The sequence below is a fragment of the Argentina anserina genome, chromosome 6, assembly GCF_933775445.1.
Source record: "Argentina anserina chromosome 6, drPotAnse1.1, whole genome shotgun sequence".
Taxonomy (NCBI): domain Eukaryota; kingdom Viridiplantae; phylum Streptophyta; class Magnoliopsida; order Rosales; family Rosaceae; genus Argentina; species Argentina anserina.
Window position 1 is genome coordinate 32961638 of NC_065877.1, and position 23140 is coordinate 32984777.

Below are 23140 nucleotides of genomic sequence, written 5' to 3' on the forward strand. Positions count from 1 at the left end.
CCTAAATCCCTTATTACAAAGACCTGACATAATATCAAAGATCCCTACAAACAAGTACCCAACAAAGTACCAATTAGCAAATAGTACTACACTAATGGCGACTATTTGCTTTCAGACAGTGGTGACATGGTGAAGAGATCACTACATATGTAACTCAATTAACGATGAAACATCAATTACATATTTTAATGTCTAATAAAGTAGTTTTCCAACTATACTGCCGCTGGAAAATAAATCCGATGACACTTAATTTCATCATACCACTAGGCGGCAACGACCATTTGACAAAGCAATGAACTTGTTGCCTATCTAAAACAGACAAGGCACATTAAGTGCGCACAAGGACACACAGCCCGACTCACCCTAAACATGGGCTTATAACATAAATCACGTTTAAAGAATTTCACAAACTTTATAAATTTAAAAACAATCAAATAATCGTTCTGAAAAATCGGGTTATTACATAATTTTTTTTCCTGAATAAATAGGTATTTACTACATAATAGTGGGGAGATAGTGTGGTGGTTACAACACTGAAGTTATCTGCAAAAGAAAACAAATTTTCATTTTCTGTTTATTTTTGTTTTTTTTCAATTTTATCCCTTGAATATTATGATAATAGTAAATTCTAATATTAAATAAAAATAAAAAACAACTCGAACAAAAGATAAACTTACTATGGCAGGGCCCAAAAAGAGAGCCCATACCAAGGCACTAGCCCAAATTGGGCCAACAAGTAGTAACCAGGCCCAAAATGATATGGCAGGCCCAAGAACATCCTTTGTAGCCCAAGATTTGGTCAAGCCAACAACCCAACCTCCATAACCACCACAGCGATGTCGGAACCAGATCTGCACAACCAACAAGAAGACGTCACTACCACGGACAACCCCAACCTGCAAGCATAACATGACATCCAAGCCCCTAGATCAGAAATCCGCCATCGAAACCAACTTGTACCTCTAAGCGCCGTCGTCGACCATAAAGATGAGCCAACGACCAAACCCCCATTGGCACAACGTAGCCCCAACACCGCTCCCAATCTGATCTCCATTGATCACTTCTCAAATCTGCTCCCACCACCGTGACTCAACCATGCTCTCAAACCAGAAAAAACTACCCGACCCCGACCCTTTCCTCCCTATATGAGATATGCTGACAAACTCCCATCGGGCCACACCACTTGTGCACCGGCTAGGCCAGAGACCATCGCCAATGCCGAGGCGCAGCCAGATAAGGTAGAGCAACACATGCAGCCTCTAGGGTTTTTAGAGAGAGGCGCTGACCCAAAGACAAAGAGGTTTTTTTTTTTGCTATCTAAAAATCATATATAGGTTTTATGAAAGAAAATGTTTAGAAACAAATCATAGTCATAGTAATGTGATTTAGGTAATAATCAAATATCCATTTTTTCAAATTGGTCATCAATCTAGGAATAGAAATGACAAGCATAAAAATGTTACCCAATGAGTTTGGCATGGTGAAATGCATCTAAGACTCTAAGGCCATCTCTAAGAATAGAGGGTTATATTGGGCTCAAGGTTAAATTTTAACCCTCTAAAATATAATTATTTTATTAATATACAACTAAATTTAGCCTTTTAAATAACTAACTAGTGAGAATATGACATTTTTCTATTTCATAGTGGTATTCCACAACCCGCATGTCTATCATGTGGTGCCTTTGAATTTAGGCTAGCCGAGCCAAAAGGCTATGTTTGCCCTTTTCTTATCCATTTAACCCTTTAGTGGCCCTTTAGCTCTCCTCTTGGTTGTTGTTGGTGATCAAAACAAGGCTAAAATTTAGGAAATGGCCATTTGAACCCAATTATTGGAGATGGCCTAAGTATGGGGCAAATGCTACAAGAATTCTCTTGAACTAAAAGGTCTTGGGTGGGCTCAGTTGGTGGTGTTGGGCTTATAAGCATAATGGGGCTCCACTTCAGAAATACACCCTAACAAAACGACGTCGCCTCCTGCCTGGTAGTAGTCATAAGACCACACATTTGCTCGTCTCTCTCCTTCTCAGTCTTCTTCTTCTTCTTCCTCCTCTTCAGCAAGCCATGGCTACCGTAGCAGCTATCGCCGCTCGACAAGCCGCGACCACACTCCGTTTGTCATCGTCCAGAACCGCCGGTCTAATCCAGCGACGCGGCCTCGCCGGCGCTGCAGGTAAAACAAAACCCTAAAATCCCAATCTCGCTTAGCATTGCTTCGATTACCGATCTCAATTCTTAGCTGATTGAAATCAATGATACTGTTGCAGATCCCCATGCGCCGCCCAAGGTTAACTGCTGGTCCGACCCGATGAGCCCATCGAAATGGAAGGAGGAGCACGTCAGTCTCTCTCTCTCTCTCTCCCTCTCTGCTTTAATCAAATATTTGTTTTGATTTTTTTTAGCTGTGGAAATGGTTAATTGAATTTTGTATAGGCTGTGCTGGATTGTATGCCACTTTTTTGTTTGTAATTGAAATACAACGAAGAAAAATCAGTGTGATACTTCAAATTAAGGACCACGCTTGGTTTGATGTTCGGCTAGTTAGATCAGCTGTATCAGTGTTAAACATTTTCGCAACTTGCTAGCAATAGTCTTCTACTTCTAGGCACATAGTGAGTGATGCTTTAAAGTTGGCCTGATTGGACATATTCAGCATTGCTACTGAACCATTCATATACGAGGAATTACTGTGTGCATGAAGTTCCGAAATCAATTTTGACTGGGTTTGGTACTTTGACAGTTCGTCATTGTCTCTCTGACCGGATGGGGCGTGCTTTTCTATAGTGGATACAAGTTTTTCACTGGAGGCAAGAAGGAACAGGTATTATATCTTCGTTTAAACCTTTTACATTGTGTGTTGTTATTCTTGGTCATGGTTTTAACTAGGCATCAGATATGCGAAACTATGGGTTGTTTGGATTGATTGGACTTGTATTATTGCCAATATGGAAGAATGTGTGCAGTGTATAAGGCACACAAGATATGCTTCCCTTATGATTATTTTTGTAAATATCACATTCTCGGTGCATTTTAAAAGAGTGGTAGGATGCCAGTTGCACAGTCACATCAAACTGTCAACCTAATAGTCTAATACTGGTAGACAGTAGTGTTAGAGCATATGCTGGAACTCTTTGTGCATTCGTCATACTTCGCTGCTTTACTGTTAGGCTTTTGATGATAGGTTTTTGAAGCTTGATATCCAATTATTAGTGGTTTGGATAAACTTAGAGTTTAGAAATATTATCGGATCTTATGGGACCCTCTATTAATACAATTGCCATTTTATTACAATATCATAAAATGTTTGTTTGGTACAACATTCCCACAAAGAGATACCAATTGATCAGTTTTGCTGGATTAATTGTTGGTCTGGTCGATATTATGTGCCTTTTCTTCAAGAAGTTTTTCTTAGTTTTGCTTGAACCATCATGATGAATTCTAGCATCTGAAAAAATAAACTAAATTGGAGCGGAACAGTTGAGCGTTATTGGGTGTCCTGCGTGAATCACCTTGTGCATTCCAATAGGGTTTAGACATGGGACATATAACTGTTGTAACTTTTGCCTTTGTATTGTATATGAAGCTTTTGCTGACTACTTATTTGCTTTCAGAAACAGGTGGAGGCTTCAAAATGAGGTGTTCGGAGATTTAGATCTTCCCCAGAACTTTGGTAATAATGAGTCTGCTTGGATATAAACTGTACCGACTTTTCATTTTGTTTGTCTTGAAATGATTAATGATCAATCCATGGAGAATGATGATACATTGATAAAAGTTGAGTTATTAGCCATGTTAGGAGTGTGTCTCCTCTTGTGAACACTTTTTGTAGTTATTCAAAATGATTCTGATGCATCAACCTTTTATTTTCAATAATGTAATGAGATCTTCCGAAGTCTAAAATATTTTGATGGATTTTAAAAGGAAGTATAGAATGAGGGTCACTGTATTGTTACTGCCAATTTGAATTTATCTAAGTTCAATGCGTTTCCTTTTTGGCCTGAAATCAAGAGGTTAGAAAAGGTCATCAACTTCTGATAAGGAACAAGTTGGCCTTGTGTGGTACTACTTTCCAGTTTTCCACCTAGTTTTGAGGTATCACAAGTTAAATTCCTCACATAGAAACATATGATAAAGGAAATACGAAAAAATGAAGACTAATCAGAAATAAATGCCTTTGTTGATATCTAATAGAATTGCTGTGGCTTTGGCAACTAAAAGCAGCAGTGCAGCAGGCCATCTTTGAGTAGATGGAGAGTTTGAGGCAGTCGGGATGCATAAATTCCTTTTCCTATTATATGCGTGCGATTGCCTTCTATCTTTTTCCTTTGGATTTAATCAACTGTTCTTTAATTTTAGTGTAAACACAATCTCAACTTGTTCTTGTCATTCTGGGGGAATTCTTGGACAACATTCGCAAACCAGAGTTTGATGCGTCACATCAGCTTTGGATTAATTCGAACATGCTAGAGGAACACTACTTCAAAGTACTAATTGGCAAAGAAAAGAAAAGCTAGCCTGTGACGATCACTTATGCAATCTGTTAAACATGCTGAAGCTAGAATTCAGACTCATCTATTTCCCCCCTGTACTCTCTATCTTCCAAGAAACCTGATTCACCAAGGAAACCGTCCACATCGGTAATATCATTCTCGTGTTCCTCTGCCTCTGCAATTTCCAAATCTCCTGGGAAGTCCTGTGTATCAGCATCACCTCTATCTTCTTCGTTGCCGATATCCTTGTTGCTTGGATTCTGTTGTTTTTTAATGGCTTCATGGTCTTTTGATTTTTCAACTTCAGGTTCCTGTTTTGTATCATTACTTGCTGTGCTATCACCTGAACCACCATGTGTAAGCTTGTTTTTCAGATGTTCTGCATCACTTGAATCCGCAGACTGCCTAGCTTGCATCCCGCGATCATCACTTGTTAGTCTCCTGTTCGAAGACAGTTCCTCTGCTCTCCCCTTATACCGATCATCTTCAAAGAACCTCCTACCTCTCATGCTCGCCACCCCATTGTTCTTATAACTCCCCTTCTTCTCCATCCTCATATTCTTAGCAGCTAATCTCCATTTCTTTCCTTTAATACCACTAAAGTAGTCTTGCTTCCTTCCCACTCTAGACCTTTCCTCATTCCCAGATCCCTTGTCTAGCATTTCCAACATCCCACGCTCTGTTTTCACATGTAATTTCTGACCATCTCCAAGTTCAGAATTGTCAATGTCTTGTAGATTCCCATTTCCTCTGCCCTTAATCTCTTGACCATCAATTGCTTTCTGATCATCATCCTTGGTATCCTGACTCATCTTTACTTGGCCCTCCTCGGTGGTATTTCCACCTCTATTGCGACCCTTGATATTCACTTCCTGGGAACTACCCATCTTCTCCGCCTCTCTTGCCATCATTGCCGTCCTCTTTGTTTCCTTCTCTGCTTTCCCAACCTGATCTTCTCCTGTTATAGTCTCACCCTGTTTGAGGCCATTTCCATCTTCATTTGACACTTGATCAGCCTCTCCTCTCCTCTTGGACATGGTTAAGTTTCTGCTTGGGTTTGATGGGTCGTCAGCACTCACCGACCACACCTTATACTCGAGCCGATGTTTCAATTCCTCAATTTCAGCTTCCTTCAGCTTCAAGCTTTCCACCAACTTCATCACCCGGGGATTATCATTCTGATCATCGCTCAATCTCATCACTTTGGTTTCATTCTGTTTCTCCTCAAATGCAGCCTCCATTGTTCTCAGCTCCTCCTTAAGCGAACCAATAGTCGACTTCATCTCCAGCACCGTCCTCTCAAGCTGCATTTTTTGTGTTCTAATGGAGTACATCTTCGCTTTCAGCCCTTCGTGCTTCGTTTTCACTTCCCTGCCGTAGTCTCTCTCCTTCTGTTAGAGATACAAAACCAATGAACATCGAAATTAAAAATAGAAGCAAGATTCATTACAGTTTACAAAACAATGAGTTGAAGTAGTACTACACTACTACTATATACCTGTAAGGCGAGGTGAAGCGAAACGAGCTGAGTGTCTTTTTCTTTGATCACAAAGTTGAAGATGCGCCTTTCTCTGAGCTTATGGAGCACCATGACTCCAACCAATGCAGCCCCAAATGCCAAGACCAGCATCAACCCATAAGGCCTCCCTCTGTTGCTACTAGAGTTACTATTATTCCCATGACCCTTGTTGTGATTGTAAGGTCCTCCCATGGCCATTGCTCTCAGAGTGATGATCGAGGTATAGAAAGAATAACTAAAGTGAAGATTAAATATAAGGCATGTTTGGTTGCTTGTCATGTAAAAAGAGCTCTGCAACTACTCAGAACACGCAAGAGAAGAGCGGAGTTTACAAGGGAGCATGGGAACTGTGCACTGGCACTGATTCTGGAGGATTAGTGTACAATGCACTTTGACCATTTTTATTTATTGCTTGAGTTTCCCATTTTCATCTCTTCCTCCCTTCAAAACTATATTTTGACGATTTGTTGCTTGCTCGGGTTTTTTTTTAAAGGAAATATAAATTACATTAAGAAGTCTTTTGGGCAATCAATGTTTACAATGTCAAATAGTAAGGCAGACAAAACCTTACTATCAACCTATCATTCCAATACAAATGTGTATTACAAGAATGCCCAAGATTAGTAATGACATCAGCGACAAAATTAGCTTCCCAAAACACATGTTGCTTGCTCTTTTTCTTTTTTTTTCTTCTTCTTTTTCTTTTTAGTTTTTTTTTTGGTATTTTTGTACAATCGAATCTACAACAATATTTTCAAAATCTTTCTAGGACTCAAAACACTTTCTGCCCCGTAGAATTTGTCAGAACTCTTCCTCCCCTTGATCATCATTATCCTTTAATTGGCATCAATCAACCTCCGAGGATACTCATGGTCCATCAGCGAATTAACAACATAAATGACTCAACATTTGAAAGTTCTTAAGATTCACGACGTTATGTTCAATTTTTAATATATCATAATAATCACTATCTGGTAATATCTCTGGTATCTGAAAGTTCTTTTCCAAGCATAAGGATGATTAACTTGCTTTTTTAGTATCAAAGAAGAAATTCCTGGAATACTGTTCAATCTTGAATGACAATTTGTAAGCCAACATACAAAATTGACGATTTCAACTTACTTGCGAGGGACATTAAGAGTGACTCTATCCTTTTGATGAGTGCCATCCAGAATAAGGAGGTAGATTAGCCAGAAATTAGTCGAATTTTGGAGGATGGTATAGCATACGTGTTTACGTTTTAGTTAATCAACGTTTGATACATCTATAGATAAGCCAACAATGTTTTGCCGACGGGTTACCACATCTTGCTAGTAGCTTTTGCAACTTATTCTTGACTAACTTTCATGTCCACGCGTTGCCTCTGCGTGTGCGCTTGTTTTTATATGTATTTTTATATCAATTAGTAATTATTACCTCTTCTTATTTTTTTGATTTGCCTATTATTTAAAAAATTACAATCATATTTCTCAAAAATCTTATTTAGCTAAATTTGAAATTTAATAAACTCTACACTATGGCTATTTCAAAAATTTACCCATCTCGCTTTCCATAAAAGATGTTCTGATGAGAATATTAGTTAGTCATCTTACTCATGTCGTTGGGGTTAATGGACATAATATAATGTTTTTGGAAAATTGCTTATCCTAAATTAATTAATTAGTGATCCATTCAGCCGTTGATCTCCATCTCCCATCTAATCTGGACCGTCGCTCCTCCTAACTATTTAAGACAAGAGTTGAGTCTCTTCGCTTGGCCCGAGCGAGAGAGAGCAAGAAGGCATCGGAGAAGAAGTTGATGCTTCCCGGCGTGGACCGCGTTTCCGGCAGAAAGCAAAAGAGGTACAAAAACTTCCCTGTTCTGGTATTCTCAAAGCTCTCCTGATTACTCAAACATCCATGGACGACATATTCGAACAGACCCTCAACTTGGAACAGAAACACTTCGACCAAGGCTTCGCCGACGGCCACAAAGACGGCCTCGTCGCCGGAAAAGAGGAGGCCAGGCAAGTCGGCCTCAAAGTCGGCTTCGAGGTCGGCGAGGAGCTCGGCTTCTACAAGGGCTGCGCCGACGTCTGGAGCTCCGCGATCCGGGCCGACCCGACCCGGTTCTCGGCCCGGGTCCAGAAGGGCGTGAAGCAGATAGAGGAGCTGGTGGGGCGGTACCCAGTTATGGAACCCCAGGATGAGAGAGTGCAGGAGATCATGGGGGAGTTGAGGTCCAAGTTTAAGGTGGTCTGTGGTTCTTTGGGCGTCAAGTTGGAGTACAAAGGGTACCCAAAGGGTTCTTCATCTGGGGATAAAGATGTTTCATTTTGATTGTTGGTGTAAAACTGGAAGTGGGTTTGTGTGGGATTAAGGTTTTGGTGGTTAAAGTTTAGAGCTTTTTAGTTTCTAGATGTATGGTTACACATTAGCTTTATATGTGATAGTGGAATTGGAATTTAGGTTATGGTATGACTGGTTTTGGAGGACATTAGTCTGGCTGGTAATGTATGCGAAAGTAAGAGACTTACTTTATGAGAATATGATGAGTGTACTTTGAAATTGGAAGAAATTTTTTGCAGGACAATGTGGTTTGGAGTTTTTAGTGTTCTGTAATCATGCTTAAGATATATGGAAGTTTTTTTATAGTTATTTCAAAGCTGAATTTCTAAGTGCAATAGAGTTTTAATAGAGTGTATTGCCACACTTTTATTAAATGTTTACATTGTGTGAAGAAGATAGTTTTATCACCAGCCAAGTTTGTGGCTAAGGTTAGGCTAGTTTGTGGTCTGAGAAAAAGCATGGCCACATTGTGTTTGGTGTCTTTCTGTTAGCATAATCAATCATTTTCTCCAGCTTGTGTTGTGCAGCAAGGAGGAGAGGAAATGTTAAAATTGATGCTTGGTTGCTGCAAGGTGTACATTTCTGAGAGCAGAAATAGGCTTGCACTGGAGTCGATTGAGCGAGCTGCTAAGAGATTCTCAGAAGTGCCTATTGTCAATAAGTTTGAAGATGAAACCTACAATAGAGTTGGGTACACTCTTGTCTCTAAGCTGGCTCCTAAGCCTTCTGGGGAACCTTGCACCTTGAGGATGGCTGTCCTTGCCATGGTTAAGGCTGCTTTTGAAACCATTGACCTTGGATCGCACAGTGGAAGTCATCCTCGGCTTGGAGTTGTAGATCATATATGCTTTCACCCCCTTCTTGGTGCTTCCTTGGAACATGTGGCTGGTGTTGCAAACTCCTTGGCAGAAGATGTTGGCTTTGGTCTTCAAGGTTTGATTCTCTACATTACATTGTAAATTTTATATCAAGATAGGTAACACATATATGCTTATGGAGATGATTATCCGGACAATGAAATAATCAGCTGGTGAAATGGGAGATTATAATCTTGAAGAATCATAATACTGTCATGTGACTAAATTTTAGTAGTGGCATATTAATCTAGTCTCTAAAGTTTTGCCTCTCGAAAGTGAACATACTAGATTGCAGATAGTGTGTGACATTGAATGGAAATGCTTTAAAGACCATGAATTAGACTGTTGGTTATTATATTAAATGTAGTGATATGTAGCCACTGTCAAATTCAAATGATCAGCATATGGGTTTATATGTTCTATGAATTACTAAATGTTGAGATGTAGCCTGCTGCAGTCCCTACATTTGTCTACGGAGCTGCCCATGAAGAGAGGAGGACACTTGATTCAATTAGAAGAGAGCTCGGTTATTTCAAACCGAACTCCGACGGACAACAGTGGTTTGGGGGTCCAAAATCAGAATACTTGGCACTGAAGCCAGAGAAGGGTCCCCCTCAAGTTACTCAAGAGAAAGGTGTCATTGTGATTGGAGCAACCCAGTGGGTGGATAACTATAATGTCCCTGTCCACTCTACTGATATTTCTGCTGTTCGTAGAATATCGAAACGTGTGAGTGGCAGAGGAGGTGGACTTCCTTCAGTCCAAGCCATGGCACTCGTGCATGGTGAATCTGTCACGGAGGTAGCTTGCAATTTGTTGGAACCACAGGAAGTGGGTGGAGACAGGGTTCAGCTTGAAGTTGAACGGCTTGCAAAGGAAGAAGGTTTGACAGTGGGGAATGGCTACTTCACTGATCTTTCTCAAGGCAAATTAATTGAAAGGTATTTGCAGTCAGTTCCTACCTGAACAGAAATGAATTAAGATTTATTTTCAAAAAGAAAAAGAAAAAAGAGACCTTGTAATAGTTCACTGTCCTACATATTCACGAGTTATCGACTTGTATCCTATATGAAGAGATTGAATTGAGCACATAGGTGTCTTCACAAAGCTGTGGATCTACATACCATTGGTTTATTACTAGTGTCTCATCTTTGATACTTTAAGCTCAAAGAGAAGAATGCATTAACATTTAACAGAGTTCTATCATATTGAGGCTCATTCACATTGATGCAGTTTCTCCTAATCACAGAATTTCCCTCTGTATAATTTGAAGGCTCTCTTTCAAGAATGTGTTGGATTTCCGAAATGAAGCTAGTGTATTGGATCATCATCCACATTGTTAATGGGATTTGTGCTGAATGTGTACATATGGTTGGAGCTTCTCCATCTGTCTTTGTCAAGTCATTGTCCCAAACATGTCCTTAACACTTAAAATTGTCCTTGCTGTTGGAATTGTTATATTTTTGTGCTTAATCTTACATTTTTATATTGGTTGAATTATGGAATTTCAATTTCATAGTACCTCACCAGACAAGCTTATTAGCAAACTCTTATCCAAATTTAATAGTATTATCACTATTATGCAGGAGATGATAAAGTGATCAACCACATGAATGTCAGCTGACTATATGTCAAATGAGTTGTTGGTTCATTTAGTTTTCTTGCTATAGACAATGCTGATAAACTCAGGGAAATTAGTTTATAGTTTCTGTGTTCACATCCAAAAAAGATAAACAAATTTTCGTTACATATCATAGCATAGGTGGTGATATGAATGTAATTAGAGTTTTAAGATGACATTAATGGCTAAAAATCCTAAAATAATGTCACATAATATGATTTGTGGATATATACAAGTGCATTGTATAAATTTAGCCACCACTATTAGAAAGTTATGTTTGATGATACATTATTGTGTATAGAATTAGTCCAACCTGAAACTGTGGTCTATCTAGTTTCTGTTTATATCAGTACCTGTTGATTTTGGTGGTATTTCCCAGTCATTTTGTTGGATTGAAGGAAAAGTGGTTCTAAAGGAGGAGATAGATAGTGCGTTACATATCGAGTACGTGAAATTATGTGACATTATTTTAGGATAGACCATCATGTGTTTCATACTGAATTTTTTTTCAGTCATACAAAATGGTTCTGATTGAATAAGCAGCACTGTGACTGTGAGAATGCTCTTGATACTCACCATGACACCATGTGTTTTGTGCTGTTTCCATAATGTTAAATAAAATGCAAGACTTGTCAAACTGTGGGGACAATCCTTTAAACGGATGCCGCATCAATAATGCTGACTCATATAAACTTAGAGAGCCTCCACATTTCAGACCAGAATAAGAAAGCCTTCCTTAACTTAATAGCTCAGTTGTTTATATCGCCTTCTCTGTCAGTTAATCAGAGTTGAACACCATTTTTTAGCAGCAAAGATTCAACCTTGGAGACAAGAAATGGATTACAACACTGCTTGCAAGGTAAGAAGTTGTTATAGATTCTCATACTGAAGTGCGTGCTCATATATATTGAAGATTGATCATCTGATTCCATGCTTCTATTTCGTCTGTTCATATATTTCTTGTTTCATAAATGTTCTCAAACCCGATTCAGCTGCAGGATTTTCCTTAAAATTCATCTTTGGAAATCAGTAGAACTTGAATGCAATGCAGCAAGTTTCTTTCTGATCTTTAAAACTTCACAGGACCACTAAGTAGGTTCTTAGATTTTTTTTTTTTGAGCAGTAATCTTCTTCAAAGAATTTCGAGAGCAAACTTTTAAACTGTTGATCAAGCAATAGGGTCGTTGCTGGGGCTCTAACTTGGAGAAGATCAAATTAAAGATTGTGAAAAATAAACCATACACTCGTCATTTAGCTAGTGGAAGCTTTATGATGTGATTCACAAGAAGAAAATTCACATTTATTATTATGATAACTGTAATAAATCCAGTTAGTAAGTTCACATGATTTATATAAATCGATTTTGCTCACCGCCCACCCTAGAGGGTGATATTACTACCCAATAGAAAACAAGAACCATAAGTTTATAATTTAACTATAGTTATCTTCTCAAAAATAAAAATGGTTAGTAATAATAAAATTGTAATTTTTAATTCCATTGATCTCCTCATATCTCCCCTCTTTCTGTATTTGATCAGTTTATGGCACTATCACCATTAATTGTTCATCGAGTAGCATCTCTCTCACACCACCACAAGTAACTCTTCAAGAATTATCATCAAAAATACATATTTAATTATTTATTTGTGGATAGATATGGAAAATCCATTTTCGACATTATAATTCTTCCCAATTTTTTAGGTGGGTATTTTTGAAGTTTTGTAAACCAAGAATGAGAATTGATGCCAAATCAAATTGGGGGAATGCAAAACCCTAATTCTGGGTAGCAAAGATTAAATGTAGCAAGATTTTGGATCAAAGTTTGGGACTTTAATCAAACCATAAATGGAGAATGAGGTGAAAACCCCGAAAGTTTTTTTTCGACGAAGTGAAAACCCAGAAAGTTGCAGAGTTCTAGCTGAGAGAGAGAGAGAGACTGTAAATAGAATAATCTTTTTTTTTTCTGATAATTAACTTAACCATAGTTAGTTCATGATTTAAGTTATCATACATGGCAATTTTCTATTGGGTGGTGATATCACCCCTAAAGGCAAATCTGAATCCCTAGTTATTAGTCTATTCGAGTACCTAATCTGTGGATTGTGGGGTATGTTATGATGTGCAATTTCCTTTGTATGATACTACAACATGTTTATGAGATAATGATGTTCTTGGCACAAGGACAAGAAGAAGAACACCATAGATCAGTCCATGCTGCTCTGCTGCAAGTTTTTCATTTCTGAAGCGCGTAATACCACTGCACTTGATGCCATTGAACGTGCTGCTAGGCTTGACCCGGAGTCTGTCATTGTAAACAAATTTGAGGACCGAGCTTACAATAGGACTCGGTATACTATTGTGTCATATGTTCTGCATGATAGCACAGGAAGTGCCATATACAGCCCCTTGCAGCAAACTGTATTAGCCATGGCTGAGGCAGCATTCAGCGCCATTAATCTTGAGGAGCACTTGGGAGCTCACCCTCGCATAGGGGTTGTCGACGACATTGTGTTCCACCCTTTGGCAAGAGCATCTCTAGATGAAGCAGCTTGGCTTGCTAAGGCTGTGGGAGTGGACATCGGCAATAAATTCCAAGGTTGTCTTATGACTAACTTCTAAAATCAAAACTATGGTCCACAAACGTTAATTTAAGTCAAGGAAATGAACTGATTAGCCCTCTAGCTCTTTGCAAAGTTGCATCTTTCTAATTTTCTGGGATTAATTGATGCCTGCAGTTCCAGTATATCTATATGATGCAGCACACCCTACAGGCAAGGCTCTTGACACCATTAGGCGTGAGCTTGGCTACTACAGACCAAATTTCATGGGCAACCAATGGGCAGGATGGACCATTCCACGAGTACTCCAAGACAAACCCGATGAAGGCCCGACAAGTGTAACTCCTGCGCGAGGCATTGCAACGATTGGGGCACGTCCATGGGTTGCCTTGTACAACATGCCGATATTGTCCACCGATGTTGCAGCCACTCGAAAGATAGCAAGAATGGTGAGTGCTCGAGGGGGAGGCCTCCCAACAGTGCAAACACTGGGTCTTGTTCATGGTGAGGACTCCACAGAGATAGCTTGCATGCTCTTAGAGCCCAACCAGATTGGCGCAGACAAAGTCCAGACCCGGGTAGAGATGCTAGCAGCAGAAGAAGGGTTGTATGTAGAGAAGGGTTACTTCACTGATCATTCACCAGATATGGTTATTGAAACGTATTTGAAACTAATAGCTGCAGATAAAAACTAGACAAAAGGAACTTGCTGCTACATTGTGGGTCAGGAAAACAAAGAGGTGAAGAAGGATGTATGCTGTCAAGTAGATCTGTGAACTGTTGTGAAGTTGCATATTCTGTTGATATATTCGGAAACAAATTTTGCCATTTTAAATCCGCCCTGTGATCTATTGATACACTAATGTACACTTTAATATTCCAATTCTTACCTCTGTCATAAACATTGCTTTTTCCTAAATTCTTCAGACAACAATGTCTGAAGCAACACTTCAAACCTCTCAGCACCAGGACCTGGCCTAAAATCTGAATCATTACCACGTACTGAACAAGGGTCAGCTCCACCTTCTGAGTTACCTATACACCATGCTCCGGGAGCAAAACGGCTTGTTCGACCTAGAAGTTCTTTATCTATTTTATCCAAGACTGGATCATTCTTTGCAAATTTTCGTGCAAAAGGAGCATTGCTCTTTACCATTTTTTCGAAGTCCTTCATTGACAAGGAGATTGGATGCTGCTTTGGAGGGCTGTCCCAAGCAATGTAGTGGAGATCATGGCTTATTGCGGTGTGGCGATATTCCTCATTGTTACAAATCACAGTATGAAAATAGCCTTCTGGAGAGGAAACAAAATTTGTATAGTACATAAGGATCGTACGAGGGAGGTTATCCCATCCCCATATACAATACTCAACAAACGGTCGCGTCAGCATTACCCATGCTGAACCTGCACATACAACCAAATGAACAAGCAGTTCATGTTACTTTTGATAACAAATCCACATTTGAAATGATAAGAATACACTAACAATTACCAAGGAAGTTAGGTGCTCAATGGACCATGTACAGTTTTATCATTACCTGTGAACAACTTGAATGAGGTGGGAAGTGAACGACGCTGAGTGGTCCATGCAAGATCAGATTTTTTTGATAGATACAGGCCAGGATCAATGATGATTGGTTTAGCTCTTTGATTACTGCATAAAAATATTATAGCGTATTCATGATGATATATTGGTAAACTACAAAAACAGGCAGATTACTTGTTAGGCTCTAGACACAGGTTCTTACAGTTTCCACCCAGTAATCCGCATATTTTCGATGAAATTGATATCTCTAGACAAATTAGAGAAGGAATGAAGCAAATCTGCACAATCAGGAAAACTATCAGGTCACATCTATAAATGATTAAGGAAAACTGGAAGTATACAAATATCGGTTATATCAGACAGGCATCAACCTAACAACCAATACATTTCTGCTAGTAGCATTATAAATATGCAGAAGACTGAAGTGATAATAAGACAACATAAAAACTCCCTCGGGAACAGTAACAGTCAAGACACATGCAAACTAAGCCAGTATCACCAGGAATGTTAGGATGATTTTCTACTTTGGCATTACAAAGATTTGATTAAATAAAAGATTACATCAGACCTAGATCAACATCTTTAATCGAATATAGCTAAGATCCACTTCACCATCATACTATCACCAGTATGGTTATATATCCTTTATTTACTAACATTATCTACATAACATCTCTGTCTGACAATCTGAACAATTAGCTTATACTGTACCATATGGTATATATCCTATTATGGAGGTATGGAGCCACCAAAATTGATAGCAATCAGTTCAGACATCACGGAGAAATGTGCAATCTCACAAAGACCTTAAAATTTCTAGTGTGAGATTAATTTTATCGTAAGACAATTTAAAGCACAAGCATACCAATGTTGCCTAATGCGCAAAATATGTACGCAGTCTGTTAAGAAAATTAAGTCAGGCAATCAGCTTGCAAGCGTAGTAGCAATATATAAGATAACATCCATGAATATTAATGAAAGTAACAATGAGCAATGGGAGCAAGGTCTGGTACTTACCATCTTGTGTTATTAGAGGATAATCCGACGCACTGAGGTTTATAAACCAGTCCCACTCTGAGCTCTCCTTTAACAAAATGGAAATCGCTTGCAGGGTACAAGCAATCATGGTAGGGCCCTTGTATGTAACCAAATTGGATTGAGCCATAACACGCACATTTTCTACTTCACTAAATGTAGGATCAGCCTTGACTAAACTTGCAAGTTCCAATCTTTCTCGAGGTGGAGCCGCAAGATCCAAATGCAGAACATACTGATTTCTTGGATGATATACAGCACTCAAAGTCCTCATCATTCTATGACTATCCCCCTTTGTACCTGATATAAGATACGCCAATCTAGGAGCTCCTGCTCTCGAATATCTATTCTGTTCCAATGATCTTTTCAAATCAGACTCAACAAAATACCCCCCAGCAGAGTCATCAGATTTTGAAAAGGAAACAATGTCGGTTGGCAACTCCTCTTTATTATGTGGCAAAGTAAACAGCCCAGAAATGACTGAGAAAAGGAGAGTAATGAATATGACAAAGCTAGCAATGAATGGAAGGACCCAAACCCTATCACCAATTACCCTTCCAGAATGGTGATTCATATACTTCCTCATACTCATTTAGTGATTCCTTAACCAACTAATATCTGGTTTAGAAACCCAAAACCTCAAACAATGTATCTATCACCTCAGAAACCCAAGGTTGATTACCAAACCAAAACCCACCAATCACCCAAAGATTACAGAGCTGCAGAAGGGCAAGGAGGCTCCATAATCAATCCAGAAACACCTTTTCAATAAGCAAACCAAGAACATCAAAGCAGGGTCTTAATAAGTTTCAGTACTAAAAGATGCAGTACTAAAAGATGGGTATCAAGCAAAGTGCATAAATATCAAACCTTTGAATAAGCTTAGCTAGGAAGGCTATATAGGCATGTGTTAGTTGAAAATGAACAAGCCCCAGATGAACAAGGAGTGAAAGTAGCTTTCAAGCAATGAAATTTATGCAACGTCTAAACGAATTCAGGCACCCCTATGAGTTAAATTTATCTTTCATCAATGACCCATTAATGAAAAGCTAGCCTAACCCAGATCTAACTTATACCCAAAACTTCAATACAGGCAGTAAAAGCAAACAACTTGGTTCTGTTTAAAGTCTGATAGAAGTTTCCAACCAAACCAAGTCTGGCATAGAATGAGTTTGAGATGACCTGGAGAGAATGAAACAGATGAGAAGTGCTTACATGAACAGACTCAGAGAGAGGGATCCAACAAAGATTCAGAAGCAAGAGAAAGCTCAGTGCTTTGAGTCCTTCAAAGCTCAAAGTAGTTAGCTTTTTGGTAACGGCGATCAGAGAGAGAGAGAGGGTTTTTTTTCTCTCTTTCTAAAAACCAAAGAATAATCAGGTTTGCTTCGATTGAGGGCAAAAACATATACTAACACTGTAGTAATACATAGATTACTTGATTGCTATTGAGTAAACTGCAGTTTATTATTGTTAATGACACTTAAAATTAGCTCAAGAAACTTCTCCAAATATTAAAAGTGCTCTGAAAATGGAACAGTAGTGCAAGAATTATGACTCACCTAATTGAATTAGGTCAAGGTTGTGATTGTGAATTGTGAATTTGTGATTACTACCAGAGATTAGTTTACCGCTGTTTTTTCAAGTTCGAAAAATGTAAAGAGTAATACCATTACAATGAATAGTGATACTTCGCTATTTTAATATCTGGACACATTCAGACTGAAATCTAATTTATTTATTCGTTTTTATCTCATTTGAGTTTAAGCGTTACTCACAAACCTAACTCAATAGGAATAACCAAGAAATTTTTTCTAATGAGGATATCATTTTATTAAGGACTAGTTGAAGACCAAATACTTAATTATTAATTAGACATATTTTTCGATTATATTTTTTCATCTCAACATTTTATATTTGATAATGATTATATTTTTTTATCTCAACCGGTTACACATATAAATATATTACTTATACAAATTTTCAATCAAATTAATAATGATTAAAGTATTAAAGTAGGAAAAAACTTTGCGTCTAACCTATTATGTATGTGTGTGTGTCCGGATTCTTTTTTATTTGCACTCTCTTTCAATATGGCAAGGAAGGAAGCGAGCCGTGTAGATTATAAGGATTGACACCGTAAAATGAATGTGTTGAAGAAACTCACTAAATAGAAAACTTTTAAGCCTATTTTGAGATATGAGTTGGTGGTGGGAGGGAAATGAATCCTAGATATTTAGGTGTAATTTCTCTTACACTTAAGTTTCAAGTCGATTTGGTAACAATATATATGTATAGAATTCTACCTAAGTTTGAATGTTGCTAACGCTAAGTGAAGTTGAATTGCAATCTATTTTTGGTTGCCAAAGGGGAAAATTGTTCTGACATGACGTTTGGTATATATTAGTCTCTGCTCAAATTAATTATAATTTTGCCTCTAAGAGTGTCCTTGTTTATTTATGTGACGTATTCATGTGATAGCCTAAATTCATTTCGTACCTCAAAGGCTCAGTCTTTTGCTTTGAATATTGGCAATTAGATAGATCCAACGTATGAATGATTAAGATTGCATAGTCCGCTTACCCGTCTTAAAAAGTTTTAGTTAATCATCGATTCACAGTTATGTTCATTATTCAAGTTCTGACTTTTAAAAGAGAATGGTGCCTAAATGAGCACCAACTTCATTGGTTAGTGTCCGGTAGTAATTGTCGTTTCATGACTTCGCTCTTTTCTTGTAAAATTATAATGTACACGAATCTCTCATCTCTGTAAGACGCATTCAACAACAGCTGACTTTGACAACTTTTTCTTGGGCCGAAATATTACATGTTGAGGATTTGAAGACAAAAACCCAACGGGCTAAGCGGAGCAAACATGAGAAGCTCACAAAACATAAACAAAAGTTTTGATTTAAGCGACAAGATCAAATTCATGAATCTAATTCAAGCCGTATCCAAATTTTCACTCTTTGTTATCACTTACGTTAACCCCCGGGTACATAGGTTTGAATTGTATAGGATGCCTGAGTTTGTTTGTTTGTTTTTTTTTTTGGTTAAAAGGATGCCTGAGTTTGTTGATGCAGGGTAGCTCACTAGTTCTCAAGAACTACAGTAACCATTTCCGTCTCTTTCATGAACAAAGTACGACTCGATGAATCATTTATACATGCCCGAGTGAAATGAGGAAAGGGTGAACAAACTTACGCATAACTTTTACTGTTTGTTGATTTGACTGCCGATGAAGGTATGTAGTAATAAAATGATATTACAGTTGAACGCCGTCGTTTCTGTACTAGCGCACTGTATCTTATGCAAACTTGTACCAGCAATGTAAGTATGAGATGCTCTTCTACATCTCACCTCATCTATCTTGTTCTGACAGTGACGTTGCTTTCAGCAAACGTACATATACAGACATAAATATAATTATATAATTATAATGATAGGATTGAAGATTCCATTCCAAGCACAGTAACCACAGTTGCAGGCTCGCAGCAATAGGTAGTGAGGATTGAGCTTCACTACTATATGACAGGAGCAAATATCAACAAGTTATATTTAATTTCATCTATAGTCGGTAGTTTGAGTTTCTTCTGGTGTTGCTCAATTAAATCCTGAATTTGAAACCGGATGGTTGGGGTTATATAATTATATATAACTAATATAAGTAGTAAGGAATATATCAAAAAGAAATGGAAGCAAGCTCATGATCGAGCTGCTTAATTCGAGTGATTCTCCAGAAAGTAACTAGTAGTTGCCAAGCAACTTCATCAAGAGGATTTCATTATATATCCCAGATTATAGTCTGATATAATCAAGATTCAAGCATCCAAAAGCTGAGAATTTCAAAAAAAAAAAAAAAACCTAGCTAAAAGTTGATGTAATCTGTAGTCTGTACTATTATTTTTTGGGGGCTGAGAAACTACGCAACTACCATATATTATCAGATTAACTTATACGCAATCAATGTTAATCAGATTAATGAGACAGCATGAGTACTGTTACTGCACATGAATAAAGCTTCATGGCACATTCCTTAAATTTGGCATCAGTCAAGGGCACAAAGACAACACAGTTACAGTAGCATGGTTGAAAGTTCAAACTACATATATAGCTCAGAGCTAGTCATAGTAAGCTGCTGGCGCATAACTGCATATATATGTATTTCCTAAGTCAAAATTTAGCTCTAAGGATAATGACCTAAAAAACTAGAAAAGCTAGAAAGCTGTCGGTATTTGATGCTTAATCTTGGACTATTGAAGCCTCTATTTCCAGGAGTGGGTGGCTAGTAGGTACCAGAGTCAGTATGTAACAGTAGTTTAGTTCTGGACTTCTGGTTGTATTGTAGCCTTGTAGGGACTGGAAAACAATTACAATACTTTCGAATTAAGCCATTACAGAAGAGAACTCAATCTCAGAAGACAATGAACCTTATGACAACTAATGAATAAGTTTGGTAGGCCTAGTTAGTTTGTACTTTGTAGAAAGCTGTAAGTCTGAGTGGTCCTCTGGAGAATCCAAAGTGAATCACAACTGGCCTCTACCCAGTTTGCAATTAGTCAAGATGAACACCAATAGTATGATCCAACATTCACTTGCATATAATTTGAAAATAACGCAAATATTGGTGATCATTCTTATTGGTAATATTCTACATGTTTCATGATTTTGTAATGTGCTTCTTCAATGGGTTAATTTACAGACCAATAATAATGTCCAACTTTCTCAATGCCACTGAAGAGGAGGGTATCAATCCAATGATCAACAAGATCGCATGGAACAGTAAAAAGAGGTCTTGTTTATCATTTTAAAAATAAGATATGCTTTTTGTTAAGACGATGATGACATATATCATATCAGGTATCAGGTGGTTGTGGAAACCAACAGAGCCCTAAACAACATATATATAATGAACTGGCTAGCTGTACTGCCGTGTAAAACATACTCATAAGCTAGTTGAAATATGCATGAAACGAAACTATATACAGTGCTTTCTTCAAAATCCCCAGCTGCTCTTCTGGTTCACTGGCCTAATTAACTGGGAGTCGGGTGGCGTTCAGAAGGTCAATTTGATCTGTAGCTTGCGTAATTTGTAGTACACTGACATTTTACTATCTTTCATAGCAAGCAATAGTATCAGCACTGTAGTATCAGCTAACCCAAAATCAAAACAACAAATCAACGAGTTCTTGTTGAAGATTGTTTACTATTTCTAATACAAGCATATATGACATTGTCGTCGGCGAATTCTGGAATGAGCCCGACCTCAGAGAGCCTGCCTTTTGTCCTATTACGTGTTATTGTAAGATTGGTCATTCAATTATACTTTTTACTCTTTTGTTTATTTGGTTGAATATTATGGATTCATGGGGTCTCTTTTGCCCTCACGGCTTGCGGTCCGTTACTCCCTGGAGCTTTCTCTGTAGCAAATCTAAAAGGCTTCATGAGATTCATACCTCAAAAGGGTGGAGCTCAATTGTCTTTTCAAGCCTGGGGTTTGGCATACAGTAATCTCTAGCTTCAGATTTCAGACTCCTCCACCACTGTCGTCGTCTCGATTGTCGAGCTCATCGGACTCTTTCTTCAACCCAATCTCATCTCTCTCACCCAATTACTCAAGCCACAAACCCAAACCCCGATGTCTCCACCACCGCCACAACCTCCGAGCAGAGATCAAAACTCAAAACTCAAAAGCATCATACTAAACCGAACAAGACAAAGCGATCAAAATCAGATACGATGCCAGAGAGTGGAAGAGTAAAATAAACATTTCATTTGTGTTTCGCCGTCACGGTAGCGGAAAGAGGATGTAAAGGTGGTGGAGGTGGTTCTGCCGTAAAGTTGCTCCTCTTCTTCTAGGAAGAGATGATGAGGTGTCGGGTTGAGACTTACCGATAAAAATAAGGTGATATTGGACGTTAATAACAGATATTATTTTTTCAATTCTACTAATAAAATAATATTAATAGTTAGATATGATATATATATATAGCATACATCGATATATATAATGATAATAGATATTATTTTTTAATTCTACTCATAAAATAATATTGATAGTTGAATATGAAATATATAACATACATCGATATATATAAGAATTTTTCAACTCTATTTATAAAATAATAATGACGGTTAGATATGAAATATATAACATATCCACTGTATAAGAATTAAAAAAAAAGGATTGAGATCAAACGGGTATTTGGGACATTAGTAAGAGTGGAAGGGTAATACAGTCATTCCCATGGCCAGGAAACTTTGGGCTCTTCGAGATCGGGCGCATAGCAGAATGCTCCGACATTGTCTAATCGGCTGTACTGGTAAAAGCTTATATGACACCAGACTTGGATGGTCGGCAAACTCCGCAGCTAGCATCGAGCAATTGGAAGAAACTATTAAATATCACCCTCTAAATTTTTACCTTATTATATATCGATAATGACCCTTTTAAGTAGACTTTGAGTTCATAGAAACAGTCAAACAGAGAAGATGCATGTGGCCACTAGTGAAATAGGGACGTGAATGTATATTTTGACGTCTGAACTCCAAGGCCAGTGCTGCAAAAACTACAGGCAAATCCTGCGAAAGGGCCTCGTTTCAAAGCTATGAGCTTCTGTTCGTGCTAAATGATGCCATTTTGATTTTCATGAACTCATGGCTTTTGCTATGTGCTCTGTTTTCGAATAATGGGTTGGTCTTAGTCTTTGTTTTCACTTGTGTGTATTTATGTGTCCTCAATTGTTTACCACTATTTTGTCCACTTACGACATTATTATGTTAAGGTGTTACTATCACCTGTCTATATACAGAGCTCGTAATGGGATTTTCTGAACGGCCTCAAAAGGTTGGTTAGGAACTTGGGACTTTTGATATTTTCGGCTAGTTTTAGCACTTTTGTCCACTTTTTGATGGACATTCACGATATTTTCTCGTAGCACAATGTCCTCCACTCACTCATCTCCAAACTAAAATCACCATCATATAACCAGTGTGTTTTTACAAGCTTTCTCATCTGCAATATCACATCAAAGTATGAGTCCTTAGTTTTATCACATAGTTACAGAACACAGTGGCATACATACACTGATACACAGTTGGGAAAGATCCCCGAGATATTTAATGTAGAGATATTGATAGATAAACAGAAATCCAAAAACCTCGTCTCCTTCCCACGAGAGGGATTTTCCCA

At 38.2% G+C, this 23140-nt stretch overlaps 5 protein-coding genes across 11 annotated transcripts; 3 read left to right on the forward strand and 2 right to left on the reverse strand.

Annotated features, from left to right (window-relative positions):
• The first annotated feature begins 2005 nt into the window (after window positions 1-2005).
• Window positions 2006-3849, forward strand: LOC126800360 (uncharacterized). Of its 2 annotated transcripts, none has more exons than XM_050527717.1 (4): window positions 2006-2172; window positions 2267-2337; window positions 2740-2820; window positions 3611-3849. In XM_050527717.1, the coding sequence occupies exons 1-4, from the start codon at window positions 2064-2066 to the stop codon at window positions 3632-3634; spliced, it is 285 nt and encodes a 94-aa protein (XP_050383674.1). In that variant the 5' UTR covers window positions 2006-2063; the 3' UTR covers window positions 3635-3849. The 2 variants fall into 2 exon arrangements, with proteins under 2 accessions (XP_050383674.1, XP_050383676.1); XM_050527719.1 differs by having other exon boundaries at window positions 3617-3849.
• A 529-nt stretch (window positions 3850-4378) lies between these two features.
• Window positions 4379-6206, reverse strand: LOC126800354 (uncharacterized). Its single transcript, XM_050527707.1, has 2 exons — window positions 5988-6206; window positions 4379-5880 (listed from the first exon to the last, which is right to left on the reverse strand). Exons 1-2 carry the CDS (start codon window positions 6204-6206, stop codon window positions 4555-4557), a joined length of 1545 nt encoding a protein of 514 aa, XP_050383664.1. The 3' UTR covers window positions 4379-4554.
• A 1546-nt stretch (window positions 6207-7752) lies between these two features.
• LOC126800357 (uncharacterized) lies at window positions 7753-10646 on the forward strand. 3 transcript variants are annotated; one of them, XM_050527713.1, is made up of 3 exons: window positions 7753-7849; window positions 8849-9268; window positions 9650-10646. In XM_050527713.1, exons 2-3 carry the CDS (start codon window positions 8878-8880, stop codon window positions 10156-10158), a joined length of 900 nt encoding a protein of 299 aa, XP_050383670.1. In that variant the 5' UTR covers window positions 7753-7849; window positions 8849-8877; the 3' UTR covers window positions 10159-10646. The 3 variants fall into 3 exon arrangements, with proteins under 3 accessions (XP_050383670.1, XP_050383671.1, XP_050383672.1); XM_050527714.1 differs by having other exon boundaries at window positions 7757-7849; window positions 8863-9268; XM_050527715.1 differs by having other exon boundaries at window positions 7757-8291; window positions 8870-9268; window positions 9650-10634.
• An 873-nt stretch (window positions 10647-11519) lies between these two features.
• Window positions 11520-14219, forward strand: LOC126800356 (uncharacterized). The gene is made up of 3 exons (XM_050527712.1): window positions 11520-11672; window positions 12995-13409; window positions 13549-14219. Exons 1-3 carry the CDS (start codon window positions 11649-11651, stop codon window positions 14064-14066), a joined length of 957 nt encoding a protein of 318 aa, XP_050383669.1. The 5' UTR covers window positions 11520-11648; the 3' UTR covers window positions 14067-14219.
• Window positions 14160-17300, reverse strand: LOC126800355 (beta-glucuronosyltransferase GlcAT14A-like). 4 transcript variants are annotated; one of them, XM_050527711.1, is made up of 5 exons: window positions 17168-17300; window positions 15935-16713; window positions 15120-15195; window positions 14910-15025; window positions 14160-14775 (listed from the first exon to the last, which is right to left on the reverse strand). In XM_050527711.1, the coding sequence occupies exons 2-5, from the start codon at window positions 16542-16544 to the stop codon at window positions 14267-14269; spliced, it is 1311 nt and encodes a 436-aa protein (XP_050383668.1). In that variant the 5' UTR covers window positions 16545-16713; window positions 17168-17300; the 3' UTR covers window positions 14160-14266. The 4 variants fall into 4 exon arrangements, with proteins under 4 accessions (XP_050383668.1, XP_050383667.1, XP_050383666.1 ...); XM_050527710.1 differs by having other exon boundaries at window positions 15935-16956; XM_050527709.1 differs by having other exon boundaries at window positions 16823-17294.
• Window positions 17301-23140: the final 5840 nt, after the last annotated feature.

What these genes read in the sequence shown, in the direction of transcription:
- LOC126800360 (XM_050527717.1), top strand. Translation starts at nt 2,064, where the DNA reads ATGGCTACCGTAGCAGCTATCGCCGCTCGACAAGCCGCGACCACACTC. An exon ending in CGAAATGGAAGGAGGAGCAC is followed by an intron (nt 2,338 to 2,739) that starts GTCAGTCTCTCT and finishes GTACTTTGACAG; the next exon opens with TTCGTCATTGTCTCTCTGAC. An exon ending in CTGGAGGCAAGAAGGAACAG is followed by an intron (nt 2,821 to 3,610) that starts GTATTATATCTT and finishes ATTTGCTTTCAG; the next exon opens with AAACAGGTGGAGGCTTCAAA.
- LOC126800354 (XM_050527707.1), bottom strand. Translation starts at nt 6,206, where the DNA reads ATGGCCATGGGAGGACCTTACAATCACAACAAGGGTCATGGGAATAAT. An exon ending in CGCTTCACCTCGCCTTACAG is followed by an intron (nt 5,881 to 5,987) that starts GTATATAGTAGT and finishes TATCTCTAACAG; the next exon opens with AAGGAGAGAGACTACGGCAG.
- LOC126800357 (XM_050527715.1), top strand. Translation starts at nt 7,907, where the DNA reads ATGGACGACATATTCGAACAGACCCTCAACTTGGAACAGAAACACTTC. An exon ending in GTACAAAGGGTACCCAAAGG is followed by an intron (nt 8,292 to 8,869) that starts GTTCTTCATCTG and finishes TGCAGCAAGGAG; the next exon opens with GAGAGGAAATGTTAAAATTG. An exon ending in TGTTGGCTTTGGTCTTCAAG is followed by an intron (nt 9,269 to 9,649) that starts GTTTGATTCTCT and finishes AGCCTGCTGCAG; the next exon opens with TCCCTACATTTGTCTACGGA.
- LOC126800356 (XM_050527712.1), top strand. Translation starts at nt 11,649, where the DNA reads ATGGATTACAACACTGCTTGCAAG. An exon ending in ATTACAACACTGCTTGCAAG is followed by an intron (nt 11,673 to 12,994) that starts GTAAGAAGTTGT and finishes TCTTGGCACAAG; the next exon opens with GACAAGAAGAAGAACACCAT. An exon ending in CATCGGCAATAAATTCCAAG is followed by an intron (nt 13,410 to 13,548) that starts GTTGTCTTATGA and finishes TGATGCCTGCAG; the next exon opens with TTCCAGTATATCTATATGAT.
- LOC126800355 (XM_050527711.1), bottom strand. Translation starts at nt 16,544, where the DNA reads ATGAGTATGAGGAAGTATATGAATCACCATTCTGGAAGGGTAATTGGT. An exon ending in CGGATTACTGGGTGGAAACT is followed by an intron (nt 15,026 to 15,119) that starts GTAAGAACCTGT and finishes ATTTTTATGCAG; the next exon opens with TAATCAAAGAGCTAAACCAA. An exon ending in CTCATTCAAGTTGTTCACAG is followed by an intron (nt 14,776 to 14,909) that starts GTAATGATAAAA and finishes TTGTATGTGCAG; the next exon opens with GTTCAGCATGGGTAATGCTG.